At 32.0% G+C, this 20057-nt stretch overlaps 1 protein-coding gene across 1 annotated transcript; it reads left to right on the top strand.

Moving 5' to 3' along the window:
• Positions 1-354: 354 nt before the first annotated feature.
• LOC122610026 (probable prefoldin subunit 3) lies at positions 355-6352 on the top strand. Its single transcript, XM_043783001.1, has 6 exons — positions 355-635; positions 4152-4209; positions 4383-4454; positions 4626-4745; positions 4834-4935; positions 5840-6352. The coding sequence occupies exons 1-6, from the start codon at positions 469-471 to the stop codon at positions 5915-5917; spliced, it is 597 nt and encodes a 198-aa protein (XP_043638936.1). The 5' UTR covers positions 355-468; the 3' UTR covers positions 5918-6352.
• Positions 6353-20057: the final 13705 nt, after the last annotated feature.

The raw sequence follows: 20057 nt of genomic DNA, 5'->3' as shown, positions 1-20057 counted from the left end.
AATAATTATTTTGAAAGTAGCCGTTGAATTCAAAATCTTAGATTAAAAAATAGTTTTTTTTTATTTTGGGCCCCACACGCACTCCTTCTCCGCGTCTAATATCAAACGCAGTAGCACCAGATGCGGTTAGACGTCGCCAGTGCTACTAGCGTCTTCTTCGTTTGTGCGTCCGACGCCGTGAAGACGGCTTATAAGTATAGGCCTTATTAACAACAATGATACACGATCTAGTAAAAAACAGAGTACGAGCAGGTTAACTAAGTTGAGGTGCATATAGGTAACTATATCAAATTATATGGGTGCGATATAAAAATAATCCCACTAGCATCAAACCACATCAGTGTTCAGTCTACCTACAGTTTTAAAATTTTCATCAGCACAAAAAAAAACAATAGACTCTACTGTTAGATTCATTACTTATCATTATTATTAATTAATAATAATTGAAAAAATAAAGAGAAGAAAATAATGGCCACGTCATCATCAGCATCATCGCTGTCGCCGCCACAGAGCGGTGGCGCAATGGTGGCGGAAAGAAGAGGGATACCGGCGGCATCATTTGTAGAAGATGTGCAAGTTTATTTAAATCAATTAGGTCTTGATGTTAACTCTACTCTCGCTTTCCTTCAAGAAAGGTGCATTTATATCTTTTTAATCGAGTATTTATTTTACTTGTTTTTATTTAATTAATATGTTCTTATATGCTTGTGCTCTAGAAATTAGGGTTTATTGGAGGTTTTTATTTGATTTATGTTTTATGGAAAAAGGTGATGTTTGGTAATATTAGCTAGGAAATAAAATCTAAAGTTTGATCAATTTCATGACTTTCTTATGATTTATTAAGTATAAGTTATTTTGATTGATTTTTCAAAAAAATTCTTTATGTGATAGGTTTAGGATTAACTTTTTTTTATTTTAAATTTTTATTTTTATAGTGATTTGGCTTAATGATATGAATTATTCGAGATGATCTATCTCTCAAGAAGAAAGAAAGAAACTTGAATACGGTTTCAACGGTTTTCTTTTTGTCTTTCAACAAAATGCGTTGGTTACATATAAATAGTTATGGAATAATGCTATTGTAACTTATACTAACATAGAGCACGAAGTATGGTCGCTGGGTGATATTAACAAGAATGTTCTTATTTGAACAAATTCACACTTTTTAAGCATTCTTATTGTTTGTTAAAATAAGAACATTCTTACAGGAATACGACTCTATATGCCGGGCATTCCTACACACATACATATAACATATGCTGATATACATAGACTAAATAACAAAAAAAAAGATAGAAAAGGAAAAGTCGACGCCAAGCTTGGCAACAAAATATCGGACACCACAACCCCGAACCAACTCTCGACAAGGCGGATGGATGGAGTCTGGTGCTGGATACACCCCAGACTACATACCAATTTCTCTTAGACCACTATATCACTGTGCCTGAGAAAAGGCAATGGGCTTGTAAATAAAGGAACGTGCATTTATGTATGTAGTTACCACTACTAGCTTAAAAATAAGGAGACTTGATGAACACATCTACTTGCTCAAACGCTGATTTTGACCCATTTTCTGATCTTTATTCTATCTTCATTTAGTCGTGTTTGCGAGCTTGGGTCATAACGGGATTGATTCTTGTAGCTGTTCAGTATTGGTGAAGTCCTTACCTGGCTTGTATCACTCATCTTCGATAAGCTCATTATTTGTAGCTTTTTTAGACTTCAAGCTTATTATGCAAATTAAGGTTATGATAAGCTTATTAATAAGCAAAAACAGGGAGGGATTATTGAGATAAGTGAAATCCAAATAATTCTTTAAGCTACAAAAGAACTTAAGAAGCCAAGGCCAAATTCTCCCTACTTTAGAACATCCTTAAGAGAGTGCCTTTTTCAGCCTTGTGGAAGAAAATCACGCAGGAAACCAGCGTGATCCGTTATTTGCTCAATATGGTGGTACATGTTATACCACACTGGGAAAATCTATTTGCTTCAGTGTCTCTGAGTAAAGATTGTCTCTGAGTAAAGATTAGTGTGATAATGAAAAGTGAAAAAGTGGGTTCAATGTGGCACTGATGCGAGTTCGTTACAACTGTTTTTTGTGTGTGGTGTGTGAGATTGTTAAGGGTGCTCGTATAATCTGTTATTGCTGACGTGGCAGCGACATCATCTATTCATCTACCACACCATCAAATCTGGTGTAATGTTACTGGTTTACTAGTCATAAGAGTTCAAGTTCATACAGTAACATTAATTGAAAGTTGGATGCATACACCACCAAGATTTAAAGTTTATTACTTGCAAAACAAGTATTGAGGTAAAGTTGGATAGTTTGACTACATATAACCCTTGGGTTAAACTATAGTTTCAGCTAAAGAAGTTATGTTTTACACCAAAATATGGTTTAATTTAGTTTAAATTGCGAAAATATTTGTTTAGTTTTATCAAAGCGCAATTTGAAGAAAAAGTTATATAAACTGGATTTGTTTTGATTTGTGGGACATCATTTGACATCATTGTGGCAGACCAGAATATGCACTTGTATAGTAGATTGCCACTCTCAGGATTTAACTGCTTGTTTTTAGGAAGACATGTTAATTTTATGTTTCTTGAGACCATGAATGAAGAATGTAGGAATAGAGTGTCAAACTAGCGGTATTGCTAGGACTACAACATTACTTTAGAGATACATATCTGTTTTAAGTTTCCTAGCTGGCCTGAAGAAACATCTTTATAGAATACTCTGCTATGAAGATTCTGTGACAATAATATCGTTATAGATACATCTGCCGTAGCTTGGATCATAATATCTTTGTCAGTGAATTATTTTATTGATGATAATCACAAATTAACATACATTTGGGATTGATTGCCTAGAACACCTACATACTTTCTCATTTGTCGAACTGATTTTGTTTAATTAGCTCATTAAATGATGGTTTTCTGTCTCTATTTAACTTTTTAAATTCGAATAATTTTGTATAACGTATCTATATGTATATCTATACTTCTATATCTATCTATACTATCTATATGTATACTTCAGTTCTATACTATCTAATAAAGCAAATAGCTCCTTTTTTTCTTAAACTTTCAGCCTTTAAAAAACCAAAAATACCCCTCTCCTTTTTTCACTAATTTAAACATCTCCACCTAATATATCTTTAATACCCTTAATGAAATAATTCACAATATAGATCCCTCAACCTTTAAAATAACTATACTACCGCCATCGTCGCCCCAACCGGCGGCCCCACTGCCGTCACTGCTTCCGCTGCCGACACTACCGCCGCCGCCTGTCGCCACCACCTCCGCCACCCGTCACCGCCACCACTACCCCCACCGCTGCCTTATTTTGCGGGCACAAGTCTATCTATGTTTATGTAAAGCTATGGTTTTTTGTGTGTAAATTTTTAACATCTGATCTTAAAAGTTACTATTATTAATCCCTCAATTTTTCTATAAAAATAACTTATACTAACTCCGTAGGACAACGAACCGTCTTTTAATGACCCATGGACAAAAATTAGCTAGATGGTATTGAAGTGACATATGACAAAGTACGTAGATATTCTACAGAATAAACTTAATATGTATTGGACTGTGAAATCGAAGGAATTATTGTGTATCTGTATGAAAGTGTGATTGTTGGAAGTGGTTGTTTTTCTTGCTCGGTGCACTGGATTGGATTTATCTAAATTTCTGCAGCTAATCAAGCTATTGGTTGCACCTACTCGCTGTGGATCAACTACAATTATTACAATTTTCTGCATATTTGCAAATAAACTATTACATAAAACTCTCCCTGCATCCTATTATAAGTAATCCATTAAAAAACTTTCTTCAAGAATAAAGTATATATTGATAATAAAAAAATGGATGCTACGAAGATGTGAAGATTTAGCATTAATGTTAAATAGTTGAAATAAACACTGAATAAAGGACCGAAAGAGTAACGGGTACATGTTTGGTATACATTGTTCTTTGAACTATGTAGGGAATGGCACTTTTGTTCGTGACTAAGTTTATGTATTTGAATAGTATGAATGTCTAATTAATGATTTAATGCAATGAAATTTTGCTAGTTTCTGTCGGAATCTTGTGCTCTTGATATGAGTGTTGTAATGATTGTTACTGTGTTCTGTATTTTTCAGACTTCAGCAATACAAGGTGGTTGAGATGAAACTCCTTGCTCAACAGAGGGATCTTCAGGTAATACCTGAAATAACTGTATGGGCATGCAACATATAGTTTTCTTTCCCCAGTTATCGGCAGGCATAGATCATGAAATAACTCCCCTGGAAATTTTTTTGATGAGATTTCTTAGTTCTATTCTAATTTGAAGCAGAATCTTTAAAAATAAAACCTTCTATTCTCTTTATCAGGCAAAGATTCCAGACATCGAGAAATGCTTGGACGTAGTATCTACTTTACAAGCTAAGAAGGGTACCGGTGAGGTTCGTCATTCTAGTGTAGTGAATCTCCTTAAAATAAGTAAATTACTATTGATATCATTAAATATATTCTGTTAATTGGAGAGTTATTATTATTTGATTTTTGTAAGTGTTTGGGGAATCATCACTCTAAATTTTTTTGGGTATCTAACATTCTGGGATTCACTATCACAGACATTGCTAACTGATTTTGAAGTATCTGAAGGCATCTATTCCCGAGCTCGAATAGATGATACCGATTCAGTATGTTTGTGGCTTGGAGCAAATGTAATGCTCGAGTACTCTTGTGAAGAGGTATGCATGAACGTCTTTATAGGCTTAACTATTTTATTTACACGGGAAAAAGATTGGAATTTATCGGAGTTTTTCTTTTCAATTGCAGGCCACTTCTCTTCTGCAGAAGAACTTGGAAAATGCAAAAGCCAGTTTAGAAGTTTTAGTTGGTGATTTACAATTCTTACGTGATCAAGTCACTATCACCCAGGTACTATCTCCTTGAACTTTTTTTTTACTTAAGGTGTAATTTGACCCATTTTTTCCTGAATGGGCTAGTTTGGATTGTGTTTTATCTCTAATGGGTCAAACGGGCTGTAACTTTTTGATGGTTAGAGATTTGGTCTATTCTCTTTCAGCTATATAGTTTTGTGGCTTGTGTGAAGTTGTAATAATCTACAAGGAACATTTGTGACATCAGTGTTTGCACTAGTGGTGTGTACCTAAGTTTGTTATGGGTGGGGCATCTTTGCCACAAATAGCAACGTCTCAGGATGGAGCCTGGACACCCCATAGCTAAACCGAGTTAGTCGGGCTTGCACCCCACATTCTGGATATGTAGCTGATTGCGGGCTTGTATGGGCTTCTCGCTATCAACCTCTTGCCACAAATAACATATGTTTCTGTAATCACAATATATATATATATAAATTATAACCGGCAACCTTAGTTAGTGCACCTGCCCCGCCCCGCCCCGCCTCACTGACAAGAGGATGGCAGTGTTTAGAGTTGCTCAATGGCCCCTTAGGGTCTTTGTAATCATATTAACACATCAGTTATATATAAATATTTTCATAAAACGGTAGACATAAGAGTGTTTGTGGTCAGCGGTTAACCAATCTTTTCTTTTCGATCCCATACTACAAGTGACATGTTTCAATCCGAGTTTTCATCCACTGCACCACCCATCTGAGTCATTATCTTTCCCCCTTAGCGAGTAGGAAAAGGCCTTTTCTTTTGTTGGGAACATGAGTGGAAGTTTACCTATGGATTGTTAATCTCTAGGGATTGTTAATCTTGTGTTAAACTCCTTGCTTAGTATTATAGAAAGCTCAATTAGGCTCTCTTATTGGCATTTAGGTTTAATTTTAAATTTACTGCAATCACTTTTGCAGGTCACTACTGCTCGAGTGTACAACTGGGATGTTCACCAAAGAAGAGTTAGACAAGCTTCAACCTCCCAAGATTCATGAGTAAAGGGCAGAATTGCTTCAAATACATCTGGCTTTGAAATTTAAATCCTATGATAGTTCGTGTCATTGAGCTATTCTTGATGAGTTTTGTTAGATTTTACCTTCTTGGTTTAGCACTCTAGTTTGTTGTTATGCATGCTTTATGTTAATTGATGTTTGGTTACTTGAAAAAACTTTTGTATGTTGAGTTATTAGGATCTGAGCATAAAAAATCAACGTAAACGAGGTATAATCATCGTCATTGTAGTTTCATTGTATTCATCTCAGGTGTGTAACCGTTACCTCAAACTTATGCATGTTTTGAAGTGTTGAATGAATTTAGTGTTCCAGTGAGGCAGTGATGTTGAGTGGGACTGCTGATGCCTGATGGTATTCTCAATTGTAAGGGTTGAAGTTTTGATACTTTATTAATTTCATGCGACTTCATCTCTAAAATGATATGTCTTATGGGTCTCTCTATGTAGTTATTCACAAAGTTTACTGATAAGCTGCTAATCAAAATGGTAGGGGATTCTCTTTAACTGATGGATGGCTGGACCTAAAGGCATTGTCAACCTATGTTGCTGTATATGTTTTTTCGTGTCGATGTCTCTTTTATATCAAGCAAATTCTGGGTATTTTGACTGCAAGTAATCTTTCCGGAGGTTAATGGTTTGATATTCGAAATATAACTCTGATAACAAGTGGAATTTATAGTTATTTGTTCCCGGCCTTCTTGCATTGAACTTATATAGCGTTGTGTAATATATTGTAGGAAGACATGATCTCGAAAAACAATAGTCTCAGTACCGTTACTGGGTATATAATTTTATATATGTTTGTGTTTATTAGTATATACATATATTTCTAAGCAACTGAGTTATCTGGGCTAGGGGGATTGACCATGTGAACTTTTCCAAAAGAGATTCACCTGATGGTCCTAGTCTATGTGTGGTGTATTTGCCCTGTTGACGCAACTGAAGAAATTAATGCTGGACATATTCAACCCGTTGCAGTTCATGCGAGGAATGATCATTAGGCGATACAACGCTTTCTTCTTTGCTAAACCAACATATTCACCATCTCTTTACGGAATTCTACTAGAGCACATCAAACAGACACCGCAGAAGAAAACCTGAAGAGATAAGCCCAGCTCCAGGCCTAGAACCCGAAAAATGAAATAAAAAACAGGTAGTGTCACCGGCTCCACCAATTATCAAAAGACGGTGATATCTGAACCTTGCGGGTTATTTTTCCAATCAATTATCAACTCGGGAACTTAGAAATAACCTGATTTTTGCATCTTGTAATACAAAGTTTGCCATCTTTTGGTTTTTCATTTCTCAGCTTATCTGCAAAATGCTTTGGGAGTTAAAAATTTCTACTAGATCAAACTATTTAAAACAACCTCAATAGAAAGTCTTCATTATTAGCCCAACTAACCCACTACCTTTATCCGGTTTACACTATATATGGCTGAGACAAAAATGGTTTATAGGCTTATAGCTTACCAGTCAAATCTTGTGTACGTTCAAAACAGAAGGAAGAAAAAATGTAATAAATATAATACCAGGTGTCATTTTTTGGATTGAAGAGGGCCATTGAAATACAGTAACTATTAAGGTATGAAACATATAAAAAGATATATTCATGATTAAAACGAACCACTAATGGGAGTTGCATCAATAAAAGGAGTATCTCTGTTATGGGACAAATTAAAGGCTAACAAAAGAGGGGACCTATATAAATGGCCTAGTTGCCTTTATGGGGTAACGTCTCCAAAAGGCGCAACAACAAAGTTCAATCGAGCAATGGATGTAGTAATAGACTATCAACATCTTAAAGTTAAATATATTCTTTCTTCATTCATTGGTTTTAAACAAGTCTAATCCAACTAGCTAGATATACATATCGATATCGATGCGATATGATGTAATAATGCTCGTAACATCTAAAGTTATTTTTCCATTATTGGTTTTTCCTATTATGCATGGTTAGGTTAATTGTCACCATCTTTATTACGAGTATTTGGTGTGACGACGAAAACCAGTATATACATGATAATAGTTCACAATAGTTGATACGACGTTTATGTAACAATTAAACATTTAGTACGTTTAATCCATCATTGATATTAATTAGATAAAACACTTCATGATAAAGTTGAAAGCGGTGATATATAGATGTACAATTTAAAGTATTAAAATGAAATGAAATGTCGAGAATCTTTTACCTTTTATGTATATTATACTTAAAGGTTGTTTTTAGTATTTCTCAATTTGTATCTAGAAGGCATCCGCAAAATATTAGTTGAGAATGACGTTGCTTGAGGCTTAGGCGGATTCTTAATTAGCTATGAGCTAGCTAAGTTGAACATCCAAAATTGGAGCTACAATCTATTTTATTTCATTCATATCTTGAATTATCGATATATATAATCTCTTTCTAATCATCGAAGCTGGATCCTGATCTCAAATTGATGTCACCCAATATGTCATCTTTCGAGACATTGAATAATGTAAGTTTGTTGGTATTAGAATACTTTTTATTTTTGTCAAAAGAAGAACATTATCCTAAATTATGAAGTGATTCAAACTTTGACCTAGGCTTTTTAAGCTATTTTACCATACCCCTTTTGCATATGGCCCATTTTGTGGTCATGGTCAAGTCTCTAGTTGTAGTTGGTGTTCTTGTGGAGATTTAAAGAGAGTATACCATTAACTAACTAGTTCATAAAGAAGTAAAAGCCTCCAATTAATGGATGAATTAATATTGCATGAAAATCACTCTCTATCCATATCAATATGTTTGTTTTGATATATAACATAATTTAGAGACACAAGTCTTTGAATATATCTATCCATTTCTTTATCATATATACTAGCTAGGCATAAAAATTTATATACGTAGCAAGTTACAACAATAAAAGTAGTTTTTGGATTGTTGAATATATACAAGAAATAATGGATGTTCACAAAAATGGGAAGAACATAGACATTTCCATTGCAGCTTTCATGTCCATTTTTGCTTTTGTGTACAACATTAATTATAATCTGCTCATATATATATAGTGTCAAATTCACCATCACATATACATTTGAATATGAAGTTTTCTGAATGAAATATTGATGATATGATTCATACCTAATATTTAATATAAAATTTAAAATCAGATTAGGTGACGAACAATCTCCCTCTCTTTTGAGATAAGAGCTTTTCTTGTGGATCCCATACTAAATAATCATAAATGTTTTGACTCTCCTTAGCTTTGACACAGTCTTAGACCTTGACATTCCCATCAACTCTCCATTATTTTACTAGAATTTTCATATTTTAAATCATAAATATATGTGGGTGTCACATGATTTCAATATTATATATAGATTAAAATTCGTAAATAATTCTGCTATCTTGTTAAATAGTCAACAAATATTCCCAACGCCATTAACAAATGTTCATTGCTCCAGATATCACACAAAATGTTTTTGATTAATTATTATATATGATATTCGTAAACAAATTTGCAGAAATTAAATATCGTATTTGACAGAAGTGATCACTAGCTTGAAAAAGAATATCATCAAATTTACGTACTTTGCTATTTTTAAAAATCTGTTTTGTTTTATTTAGATATATAGGACAACTTTTATGTAATGTTTACTTGCGCAGGACATATATGTTAAAGTCGAGGGTGTCATCATTAAGTTTGATCGTTTTCTCAATAACAATTTTTTTTAAAAAAACATGAGACTATGTTGACGTTTTTTTGTTACATTATATTATAGTGGAAGGCATTCATACATTATAACTCAAAAATGATTAAATTTTTTTTTGAGAAATGATTAATTTTCCTAACTAAATAACCTAAAGATCCTCCTAATTACGAGATGATGACATCATGTGGAAAAATCAGGGGCACAATTAGAAAAAGAATTAGTAGATAACACATGTCATATTCTTATACTTTTAGGAGGATTTATCATTTTTTTTTTTTTTACACTAGATGGAACTGGAATCCAATATCTAATTAAGACTCATAAATAAACGTTGTTCTTATAAAAATTTAGCATCTTTCTCGGATGCCTGATTATATATATACAAGGAGGAATCTATGTCTGGATGTCTCATATCTATGCATGCTATATAGATGTTGTTAATTAGCATGCTTCACGCATTAGTCATACTTTCCCACTAACAAAGGGAATCATTAATTGATTGGATAATCTATCTATATATAAGCTCTAACTAGCTAGCAAGTGGCAATGAAGAAATTTTCATATACTATACATATATAAGATCGAGTACTTCCACCGGCACGAATTGAAAAACGAGCATCATAACGTTTCCACGAGACTAGCTAGCTTGTCATCGATTCAATATAACATGTGTTGTTGTTTTACAATTTAAGATAGTAATTAGTCAAAAGATCGACAAATTAAAAAAAAAAAAAAAAACTAATGAAAATAAAATTAGCAACAAACAAGATAATTACTTTTCAGATAAGATGGACCTATAATTAGACATTCATAATTGTGCAACTTTTTTAAAAGAAAAAATTTGTTCAGTGACTTCATTTTCATTGAAAGTTTATGCGCGTTTTATGATTCTCCAATAGTTTGATAAATTAGTTTAGATGCAAGGAGATGGATATACTTGAGTTTCTTTACAAAACAAAATTTGGATATAAAAAACATGTACTAAAACTATTTTATTTGTAAGTAGTTAATGCGTATAACCAAATTATGTTTGCCAAACGTAAATTTCTGATTTTTTGCATTTTGAAAACGTATATCCATTGACCATTAGCATCTATGTTTACTATAAACAATCATATAACATCATAGATACATCATACATGTGATTAAACCTCTGGAATTTCTTTCATTTAATTCTCGAGTTGTTGATGAGATATATTAAAGTGTACGTGATCAGTATAAAATATAGTAAACACACACACACACTTGTTCTAAACATAAATGCAAGATTTCACTTTAACATTGTATTTTTAAAGCCCTTTATTGTTATCAACCAAACACGAGTAATATACATATATACTCGTAGAAATAACGTACGATCGGTACAAATGTACAATGTTCTACGTACGTACTGTCACCTCGATCAATCACTGTAAAATCGGTAGTAAAAATTAGTGGACCAAACAAAACAAAAAAGGATTAAAAAACGAGAGATGGAAGTGACGTGCACGAAATTCGAGGGAGATTTTGTCGGGACGTAGAGAGAGATTTCGATTTCTGTGTTGACGCGTTAACGCAATAAAGCTGTTGACTTTGACTTTCCTCCCATGTGCCTTCCTATATATAATTTATATTCAAATACTTGTTTATATATTAATTTTCTTTCTCTTCTTGAGTTCTTTCTATTTATATTCAAAAACTTCATATATATATATATATATATATATATATTTTATCTTTGGAATTAACATTACGTACTTTGTGAGAAAATGTACAGCACCTCGAATTATAAGCATGGTATGTTTAATATGGCGGTGTTAATTAGTGCTGAACTTAAATAGAGTTTTGCTAATTTTCTTTACATAAGTTTATTGGACTTGCATCGACCTGAATGAAGTACTTACGTATCGATCTTTAAAATGTTAAAAGTTCGATGATTTCCTTTCATGCATGTTATATACTTATATGAAGATCGAAACTGGATAAAAGTATAAATATATGATACGTTTAACATGCTTCGTACATATATAGCACATCTCACTATGTTCACTCATGAAAAATATAACGAAACGTTAATTTGACCCTTTAATTAGTTGGGCCGATGAAAAGAAACAAGCCTAGTTTAATTTGAGTTCTCTAGCGTAAAGAATGTTTAATTTATTCAAGGTTTCATGAATACATGAATTAATATCAATACCATTCATGAATACATGAATTAATATCAAGTTGAATCAGTAGTAAACATTCTTGTCTTTGGAGACAGAGGTCATGGGTTCGATCCTCATCTCATGCAAAGGTTGGAGGACCTTTTCTACCATTTAGGTAGAAACTGGAAGCAGCCTCTCTACTTAGATAGAGGTAAAATCTGCCTACATTTTAACCTCCCCCATACACCATCGAGGTATTGGGGCTCAAAACCCACGGAAAGCGGCACTGAGCAATTACTTACTTACTTTACCATTCATAAAGAAGTTTTTATTGCATGTAATCATAATTAACTTTGCAATCTCGATCGTAAGGGAGTTTTGTGAACCATATACATACTTATACAGTTTCAAATATAATCGTGATATATACATATATTTAATAAAAATAAAATAATAAAAATGTATTACTATCAAACATGAATAATCAGAAAAAGAAAGCAAAAATAAGAAAAGGTGGTTACGATTATATAAGTTCTGATTTTGTTTTTTAACTATAATAATGAAAAAATTATTTAAAAATGAATAAACATAAATAAAATAGCTAGGTAGCCGCAATCATCGCGGTAGTGTTTTCATTAGGGGTACAGAGTTCAAGGAAGGATATATGAAAAGGTCAACGTGTGCACATACACAACTGACCAAGTCCAACCTTCATCCTAATTATTCCCTCTTTTCTTTTCGTTTTTTATATACCAGTTTATTTCAAGTATCTAGTCAATAATTTTATAGTTGTACGTACCATCTATTTTTATTAATAAGCAGCCCATTGATTTTATTCTATGCTTTTTTGTTAATAAAGTGTTTATATAATCTTATGTTTAAGTAATTAGAAATAATAAAAATAATTTATGGTGTATAAAGAAGTTCCGAGAAACTCTTTTTATAAGCAGAGTGGAGAATTGAAGTTCTGAGTGATTTAGCGTTGAAGTGACGGATAAAAAGTTCCAAAAAATTTGGTACTATTAGCGAAGCCCTTATCATATTTTTAATATGTCGACAACAATACACAATCAAATTAAGATGTTATATGAAAGAAATGAGTTAGAAAAAGTTTTAACTTTTTTAAAGTAGAAAGACCATTTTTCAAGGAATGAGTTATACATTACTAACTGTGATATATTAATGTATACATACTTATAAAAATAAATGATGATAACTTAATAAAGATACATAGCTGGTTGGGTCTCGGATCAAGACTAGATACTACTGCATTAGATCAGGGAAATGCTAAATACAGCCCTAAAGGCTGTATTTAACTTGCATAAAAAAATTTATACCTTTCATATTAAAAGTCTGCCCCCTGATTTTCATGGTAATGTACAAACAATTTATGCACCTTAAACACAACCCTTAAAGCTGTATTTAGCAAACCCCATTAGATTATATTATTACTCCGTATTATTTTGTAATTAAAGGTAACATCTTGAATGATCTAGTAAACATAAACTGATCGGCAAAGTTAATTAGTAAAATGTGCTTTCAATTTCGAAGAAGTGGTATATATGACTAAACTAGTTGACTTGTACTTCACAACTTCACTTGCTAGCGTAGTGGTTGGACACCTCGGATGTTGTAACAAGGGTCACATGTTCGAATCATCTCGAGCATTGTTACTAGCCAATATTCTTGGCGTGCGAGGTTGAATTTACCAGGTGGGGCAGACCAGGGGGGATCAGGTAGGCCCTCGGTATCCAGTCTGGATACCCGTGGTCCAGCCCTTCGTAGTTCTAAAAAAATTTTAAAAAAAAAAACTAGTTGACTTAAAATAGATACAAACTAAGAACATGTCATCACTAACCTTGGAAGGATTCACCTAGGTTCGCGTTTCACTTCTCACATTTGTGGGGTTAATTAATAGGGTTTTTTCAAGAGTCCTAAGTTTCATCTCAGACATACATGTAATTTAAGAATAAGAGTAGATTCAAATGTTGTTCTAAAAAAAACTAATTTACTTTCTTTTTCTTTCTATTTTATGACAATTTTAACCTGTAGTACAACACACACACACACAAAAAAACTCTTATATATACTACTTTATAAAGTAAATTGTTCCACTCTTTTAAATAATTAAGATTTTGAAACAACCATATTACCCCTCTTCTTTATTTACTAATTTAAACATTTTCACCTATGTACCTATAATACCCTTAATAAAATAAATTACAACATAAATCATCTAACCCTTAAAGAACCACATTAAGCCCTCTTACATCAATTAATTTACATTCATCACCACACCACCACCACCATCGTCACCGCCGCACATCGCCGCTACCACTGTCGTCGTTGCTACACCTTCGTTTCTTCCACCGTCACCGCCGCATCGCGCGGGCATCCGTCTAGTATCACCTGAGTCTTTTGAAATCCGAAACACTTAAACAACGTAAGTCTTTAATTTGCATGTAATTCATTTCTTGCCATATTGATCAACTATCATATATAGGTTATGGATTGAAAATTGAAACGATCTTTTTAAGTAAGTGTGTTTGCTAATTAACTATCCCAACGTTTTTACTACTATTATTGTACAATAATTCTATAAATTTCAAGTCCATGTGGCTCCAAAAATAGAAGAGAGTGGACAGATTGTTTTTTTTAGTACTGAATCCTAAGAATCACCTAGATGATAGCTATATATATATATATATATCCTTAATTACAAATATTAATATTAATTGTTTGACATATCTTAGCTAGGCGGCGTTATGTATTGTTTGTCACACTTCTTAGATCGATGATACACACATAAAATTCTACTTAATTAATTAGTTCATGCTATTAATCGACATTAAAGTAAAATAAATATGTCATCTTAATTATCGATTCCAATCTCCTTTAATAATTGAGTTTGAAGTTAAGCACGAGCTTAGGTCAAGTTTGTTATAACTCCACTTGAAAATCGAAAGGCGCTTGCTCATTCAAATCATGATTATATATATACAAGTACTATACATACAATTGTATTATCATGATTTATTTATGATATATTCAAATATTCAATACGTAATCTTTTGTCACAAGATAGATTGAAGATTCCCTCGATATGTTTTTTTTTTTTTTTTATTTCTTGTGATACTATTAGTTAATTGTTACAACACACTAGTTAAGATGAGCAGTTTTCATATAAAAAATTTAAATGAGTTTAAATAATTAAATCTTGAAAGCAACAATGTTACCAAAAGCACATCCATTATGATCCCTTTATTTAGAAGTGACTATTGTAAGAATCTTGATGGTTTTGTTCGTTAGTGCTGGTTCATTCATTTTATTGGTTTTATTTTAATACTATAACTTTGATCTGCTACGCGTTTTCGTAGATAATAGAAAAATTAATGTGGTTTTATTGGGTTGGCACGCAGAGTTCGTACGTAAATCATGTTATTTTTGTTTTAAAAAAACAATACTGTCAATTTCCAATTCATTATTAGCAAGCATAGCAAATTGCTGTCCGCAGAACACATATAGATTATCATTTTCCTAAAGTATAATAGTAATTGATTATATTTCCCTTTTTTCCAATTTATATTCTTTACATCAGTTGATATATTTTTCTAACACATATAGAAATGTTAAAGACTTTATTTATCCATTTTTACCCATAGAGACTTGATCGTTTATTGGCAAAAGCCACACCATTTAATTATTAACGCCTTCTAAACTATTCGACTATTTCCACCAAATTAAAATTAAAACGACAGCCTGATTAAATATATAGCTAACAAGGTCAAGTGACTAAATAAGTATGTGGCTGTAAGGGATATACATAAATAACGAACAAAACAGGATATAAATCAATCTTTGAAGACGTGAAATAATTTTAGATTGAATCAATTCGGTGGTTCACCCCAAAATATAATCTGAGATTCGAGACTTTTCTGTATGTTTGTGTTTGAGATTATGTGAACAAGAGAGAATTCTATGAGAATTCGTGATAAACAGAAGAACGGGATCAGGCCCATAACTGCCTTTTAAGCAATTAAAACATGACTTTGCAAGCTTGACACACTCAAGTTCTGAAAATTAATTTTTTGAGACTTTTTTGCCCCTTGGACCCCGCTTTCAGGGGCGATGCCCCCGGACCCCCGTCCCTTAGGAGGTGTGTACTCCGGACCACCATACTGACATGATGTACTATTATGTCTAAAATGACAAATTAATTTAATTACACTAAAAATCCAACAGTAACTAAGTAACATCAATCTAATATAAACACTAAGATTCAATATTTCTTATTTTCTTACGAAGCGATAACCGTCCCTTTACACTCCTAGTCATTAGCTAAATTGTGTCGCGTCATATATATGAGAAGGTATCATTCTTTTCGATCGAATATCCTGTTACAAGATGATTAAAATGAAAGTCTTAAAGTTAAATACAAGCTTAAGTACGTCTCATACCTCATACGAAATAAAATGAAATGTATATCGTTTTAGATAGTTTAATCTTTCTATATGTATAAAAATATTTTTTTAATGTGTAGAGTGTTTTTGGCTAAAATTTGAAGGGTTCGGGACAAAATAAGATTTCAAAGTTTTGATGATGTCCTTGACACATTCTGCATTTCGACTTATTAAATAAAATAAAATGTGTTATTTATACGTAGTATTTCTGTAACGGGCCAAAATGAAATCTTTGGACACCGTATACTAAAGCTTAAAAAAGTAATGGCTTAATTTGACATTGAGTTTTTTTGGTTTTACTAAACGGCATGTGCGATGTTTATTTTGCGCAAATTTGGACAAACCCGTATCAGTTAGGACCATGCTACAACAAGATGCTTCCTTAATCCTTAATAGTAATGAACAAAAAAAAATAACTAGTTTTTTCATAAAATAAAATGCTAAATGCTCTTAAACATCCTCTTAACTATATGATTATGACACTTGATATAATCAAAAAATGAGATTAGAAAAGAAAATGAACAGATTACACCCGTCATGTTTTAAGGCTTTAAAAAGGATTATTAAGTTATTTATTACATTGTCCTTTTTCATAATATAATATATGTTCATTCACTTAGACTATTCGTAACTGTACATCAACATCACACTTTCAACATTTTTACCTCATTTCCCTCTAATCATTTATGATCTATGTCGTTTATTTTTTTATTGTACATCAGCATCACACTTTCATCATTTTTACCTCCTTATTTCCCTTTAACCATTTATCTACTATTTTGACCCATCGTTATTTAATTAAAAAACAATATATTTAAACCAAGATATAGCATACTTCATGAATATATAAAATAAAATAACATTAAATTAAAGCCATTAAAATATTATTTTTTAACAAAAACAAAGATAGACTAATTAAGTGAGAAAAAAAAAATTGAGCCAACAAAAAAAGTAATAATTTTTAACTTCAAAATACATCAGTACAAAAGGTAAATTATGACAAAGGGTAGCTTGGTACAATAATAATCGTCAATAGAGGAAAACGATTTGTAGTTTTTGAGTAATTAACCATTCAGATTAAAAAAAAAAACGTTAATCATATTGAGTCATGTGTCAAATATACGTGAAGTTAATCATAATTTTAAATAAAACTAATTATTTAACTAATATTAAAAGAACCTAACAAATACAAAAACAAAATTAAAAATAAAAGATTAATAAACCGGTAAGTTGATATTTACCAAAAAACATACATATTCTAATGATATAAATATCATATATAGTATTTTTAATTTTATACTATCTTCGTCGTATTAAAAATGTCATGTTTTGAATTTTCAAAGTTTAACTTCTCCAACTTTGATCGTAAATAATTTTGTTTCTGTTAGATAATAATTGATAAAACTTATATCACTTGATTGTGTTTTAAATTTTTTTCAATGATATAATTTTTGATCTAGCTTTATATAACACAAAAATAATACATATATAGCCCAAATGGACATTTAATGCCCCTTATGTCTTTCAGCCAAATGTTGATTACGAGTTCGAAACCTTTGAAAGACATATTGGGAAGTTTTCGTCAATGAGGTGAGGCATGGTGGTTTTCAATAGCATTTAGCTGGTTTCCTCTAGAACGGTAATGAAACTTTCACCGCCAGTCATGCCCTCGGATTGATTATGCTGGTGACGTGGTCGATCTCTACCGGACGATGAAGTGACATGCCGCTGAGTCCAATCACCACTGTTGTTCACACAAAAAATACATATATATATATATATATTCAAAGTATATAAATAAAGACTATAGGGCAACTTTAATGGGAGATGGATAGATATATAATAAGTTTAGTTTTCTATGTAACAAAATGATCTTTTATAATTTTAGTCATGAAACGTGTAAAGTTAAAGGAAACGATATATTCTTTTATCAAATAACCTACTAATTAATCATCTTAAAAACTTTAAATTTTGACAAACGTAAACTATTAATTTTCTATCCTAATCTAATCCATTGAATTTATCAAATGTCATGATCACATAGCTAGGAGTATTTACTATTTTTCATATAACAATACATATGAAGTAAATTAAACCAGTGATAATGAAGTACCTTCCACATAAGTTTGATTGTACATATTAAATAAACTAGCACGGTACCGCACAATGCAGCGGTGGTTGTAATGGCAACAATGTGGTGGTAGGGGCATCTGTTGGTGGTGGAGGCGGTGTCGAGTAATCTAGATAATTGATGTAAAGGTAATTGATTAAAAGATTAATGGATATATTCTGGATAAATGACTGATATTGTAATTTAATCAATCATTAATGGTATTTAAATAATTTTTCCATAATTTTAAAGAGAGAGTTGTTTTATCTATACTCCTTTATAAAAGGGATTGGATTTAAGTAATAAGAACCTGATATTCGTAATTTGCCCTTGATCTTAATTCAATTTTATATACCCATCCATACATTAAGACTAAATTACCCTTACAAAACAATCTGACACAAGTACACAACTTGAGAGCCCCTTACTCATTCGTTGCCCCCCTCCTCTTTCAACCCCTAAAAAATTTTCATGTCTCCGCTTCAATCCACCATGGTTGTGCAACAGATTTTAATACACCGTTCGTTGGAAGAGAAAGGGGGTGTGGAGAAAGTCATTTTAATTCAATCCAGTCGATTTCAAAATTTTCAATCCACCCGATTTTAATCAACCGGTGTTGATGGCGTTGCCACCCAACGGAATTCAACCGAAATTCAACATGTTTATTTCAAAGCGCAATGGGTTTCTATTATTTGCAATCAACATCCGCAATTGGTAAATATTTGTGATTGATATTTTTTTCTTAACTTCGATTTATGTATTTTCTTAGAACATTTTCAATAATCTTCATCATAATTATTATCTTTATCCATCCATTGTTATTTTTACATGGATACAGTAACGTTTTAATATTTGATGGCTCAACTCTTTTGTCCTTACAAGTCATTTATTATTGATTATTGATATATATTGTAAATAGTTATGTAAGTTCGGTTAACGTGTAGGTAAATCTTTGAATTCTTATGGAGATTTAGATGAGATCGAATAGGGTAATTTTTCCTTCCCAAGTTCATATGAGTGGGGTTTTAAATATTTCAGTTGGGTAATATTTTTAATGGGAGGTTATAAGTTTTTGATTTATTTTCATTTTAGCAATCTTATATTCAAGTTGATTCAATGGATGTAGCTTCAACTATCCGTTGGTATCATTGTTAATTTTTTTACTTTTTTTTAGCAATCTTATATTCGCTTCACACCACTTTTCGTTTAGCTATCATGTGGTCTGCCATGTTATACTTTTATTTGTAACTGATCATCTTGCTGACTTTGTGATGATTTCGTTGTTTGTTAAGAAAGAAAAAACATGATTAGATTTGCATCATGGATTTGATTGTCGTCTTAAATCAAGATTTTGTGTGTAAATTTGCGACGTTGCAGGGATTGATTAGGCCAACATTTCTATAATATGTTTGATACAACCTCAAGTAAAGCTAAAACAACGCCTGTTCAATGACCTGCTTATGAAGGAGGTAAGAACTTAACTAAGAATCCACCATACACATTGTATAGTCGCTTTCATGTAGAGTTATCACATAGTATTAATAAATAAAAGTAACTACAGGAGACGTGAGAAGCAATGGAGCAGTTAGAAGTGGGGCTCCTTAAAAAAAGCGTTGCCCATTGAAGTACGAAAAATTGACGTTGGCTGAGTTAACTAAGATTAATGGTAATTTTGGTAAATATAGCAAGTATTTGGTCATCATAAGTTTATACAATCTGTTAACTTTAAAAACTATATGCAATCATCAA

This window comes from Erigeron canadensis, chromosome 1, assembly GCF_010389155.1.
Source record: "Erigeron canadensis isolate Cc75 chromosome 1, C_canadensis_v1, whole genome shotgun sequence".
NCBI classification, from domain to species: domain Eukaryota; kingdom Viridiplantae; phylum Streptophyta; class Magnoliopsida; order Asterales; family Asteraceae; genus Erigeron; species Erigeron canadensis.
Note: the sequence above shows the minus strand (reverse complement) of the source record. Positions and strands in the feature narration are given on the sequence as shown.

Bases quoted from the DNA above. Each gene is read 5' to 3' on its own strand.
- LOC122610026 (XM_043783001.1), top strand. From the start codon at position 469: ATGGCCACGTCATCATCAGCATCATCGCTGTCGCCGCCACAGAGCGGT. The intron at 636-4,151 runs GTGCATTTATAT...TGTATTTTTCAG, and splicing joins CTCGCTTTCCTTCAAGAAAG to ACTTCAGCAATACAAGGTGG. The intron at 4,746-4,833 runs GTATGCATGAAC...TTTCAATTGCAG, and splicing joins TCGAGTACTCTTGTGAAGAG to GCCACTTCTCTTCTGCAGAA.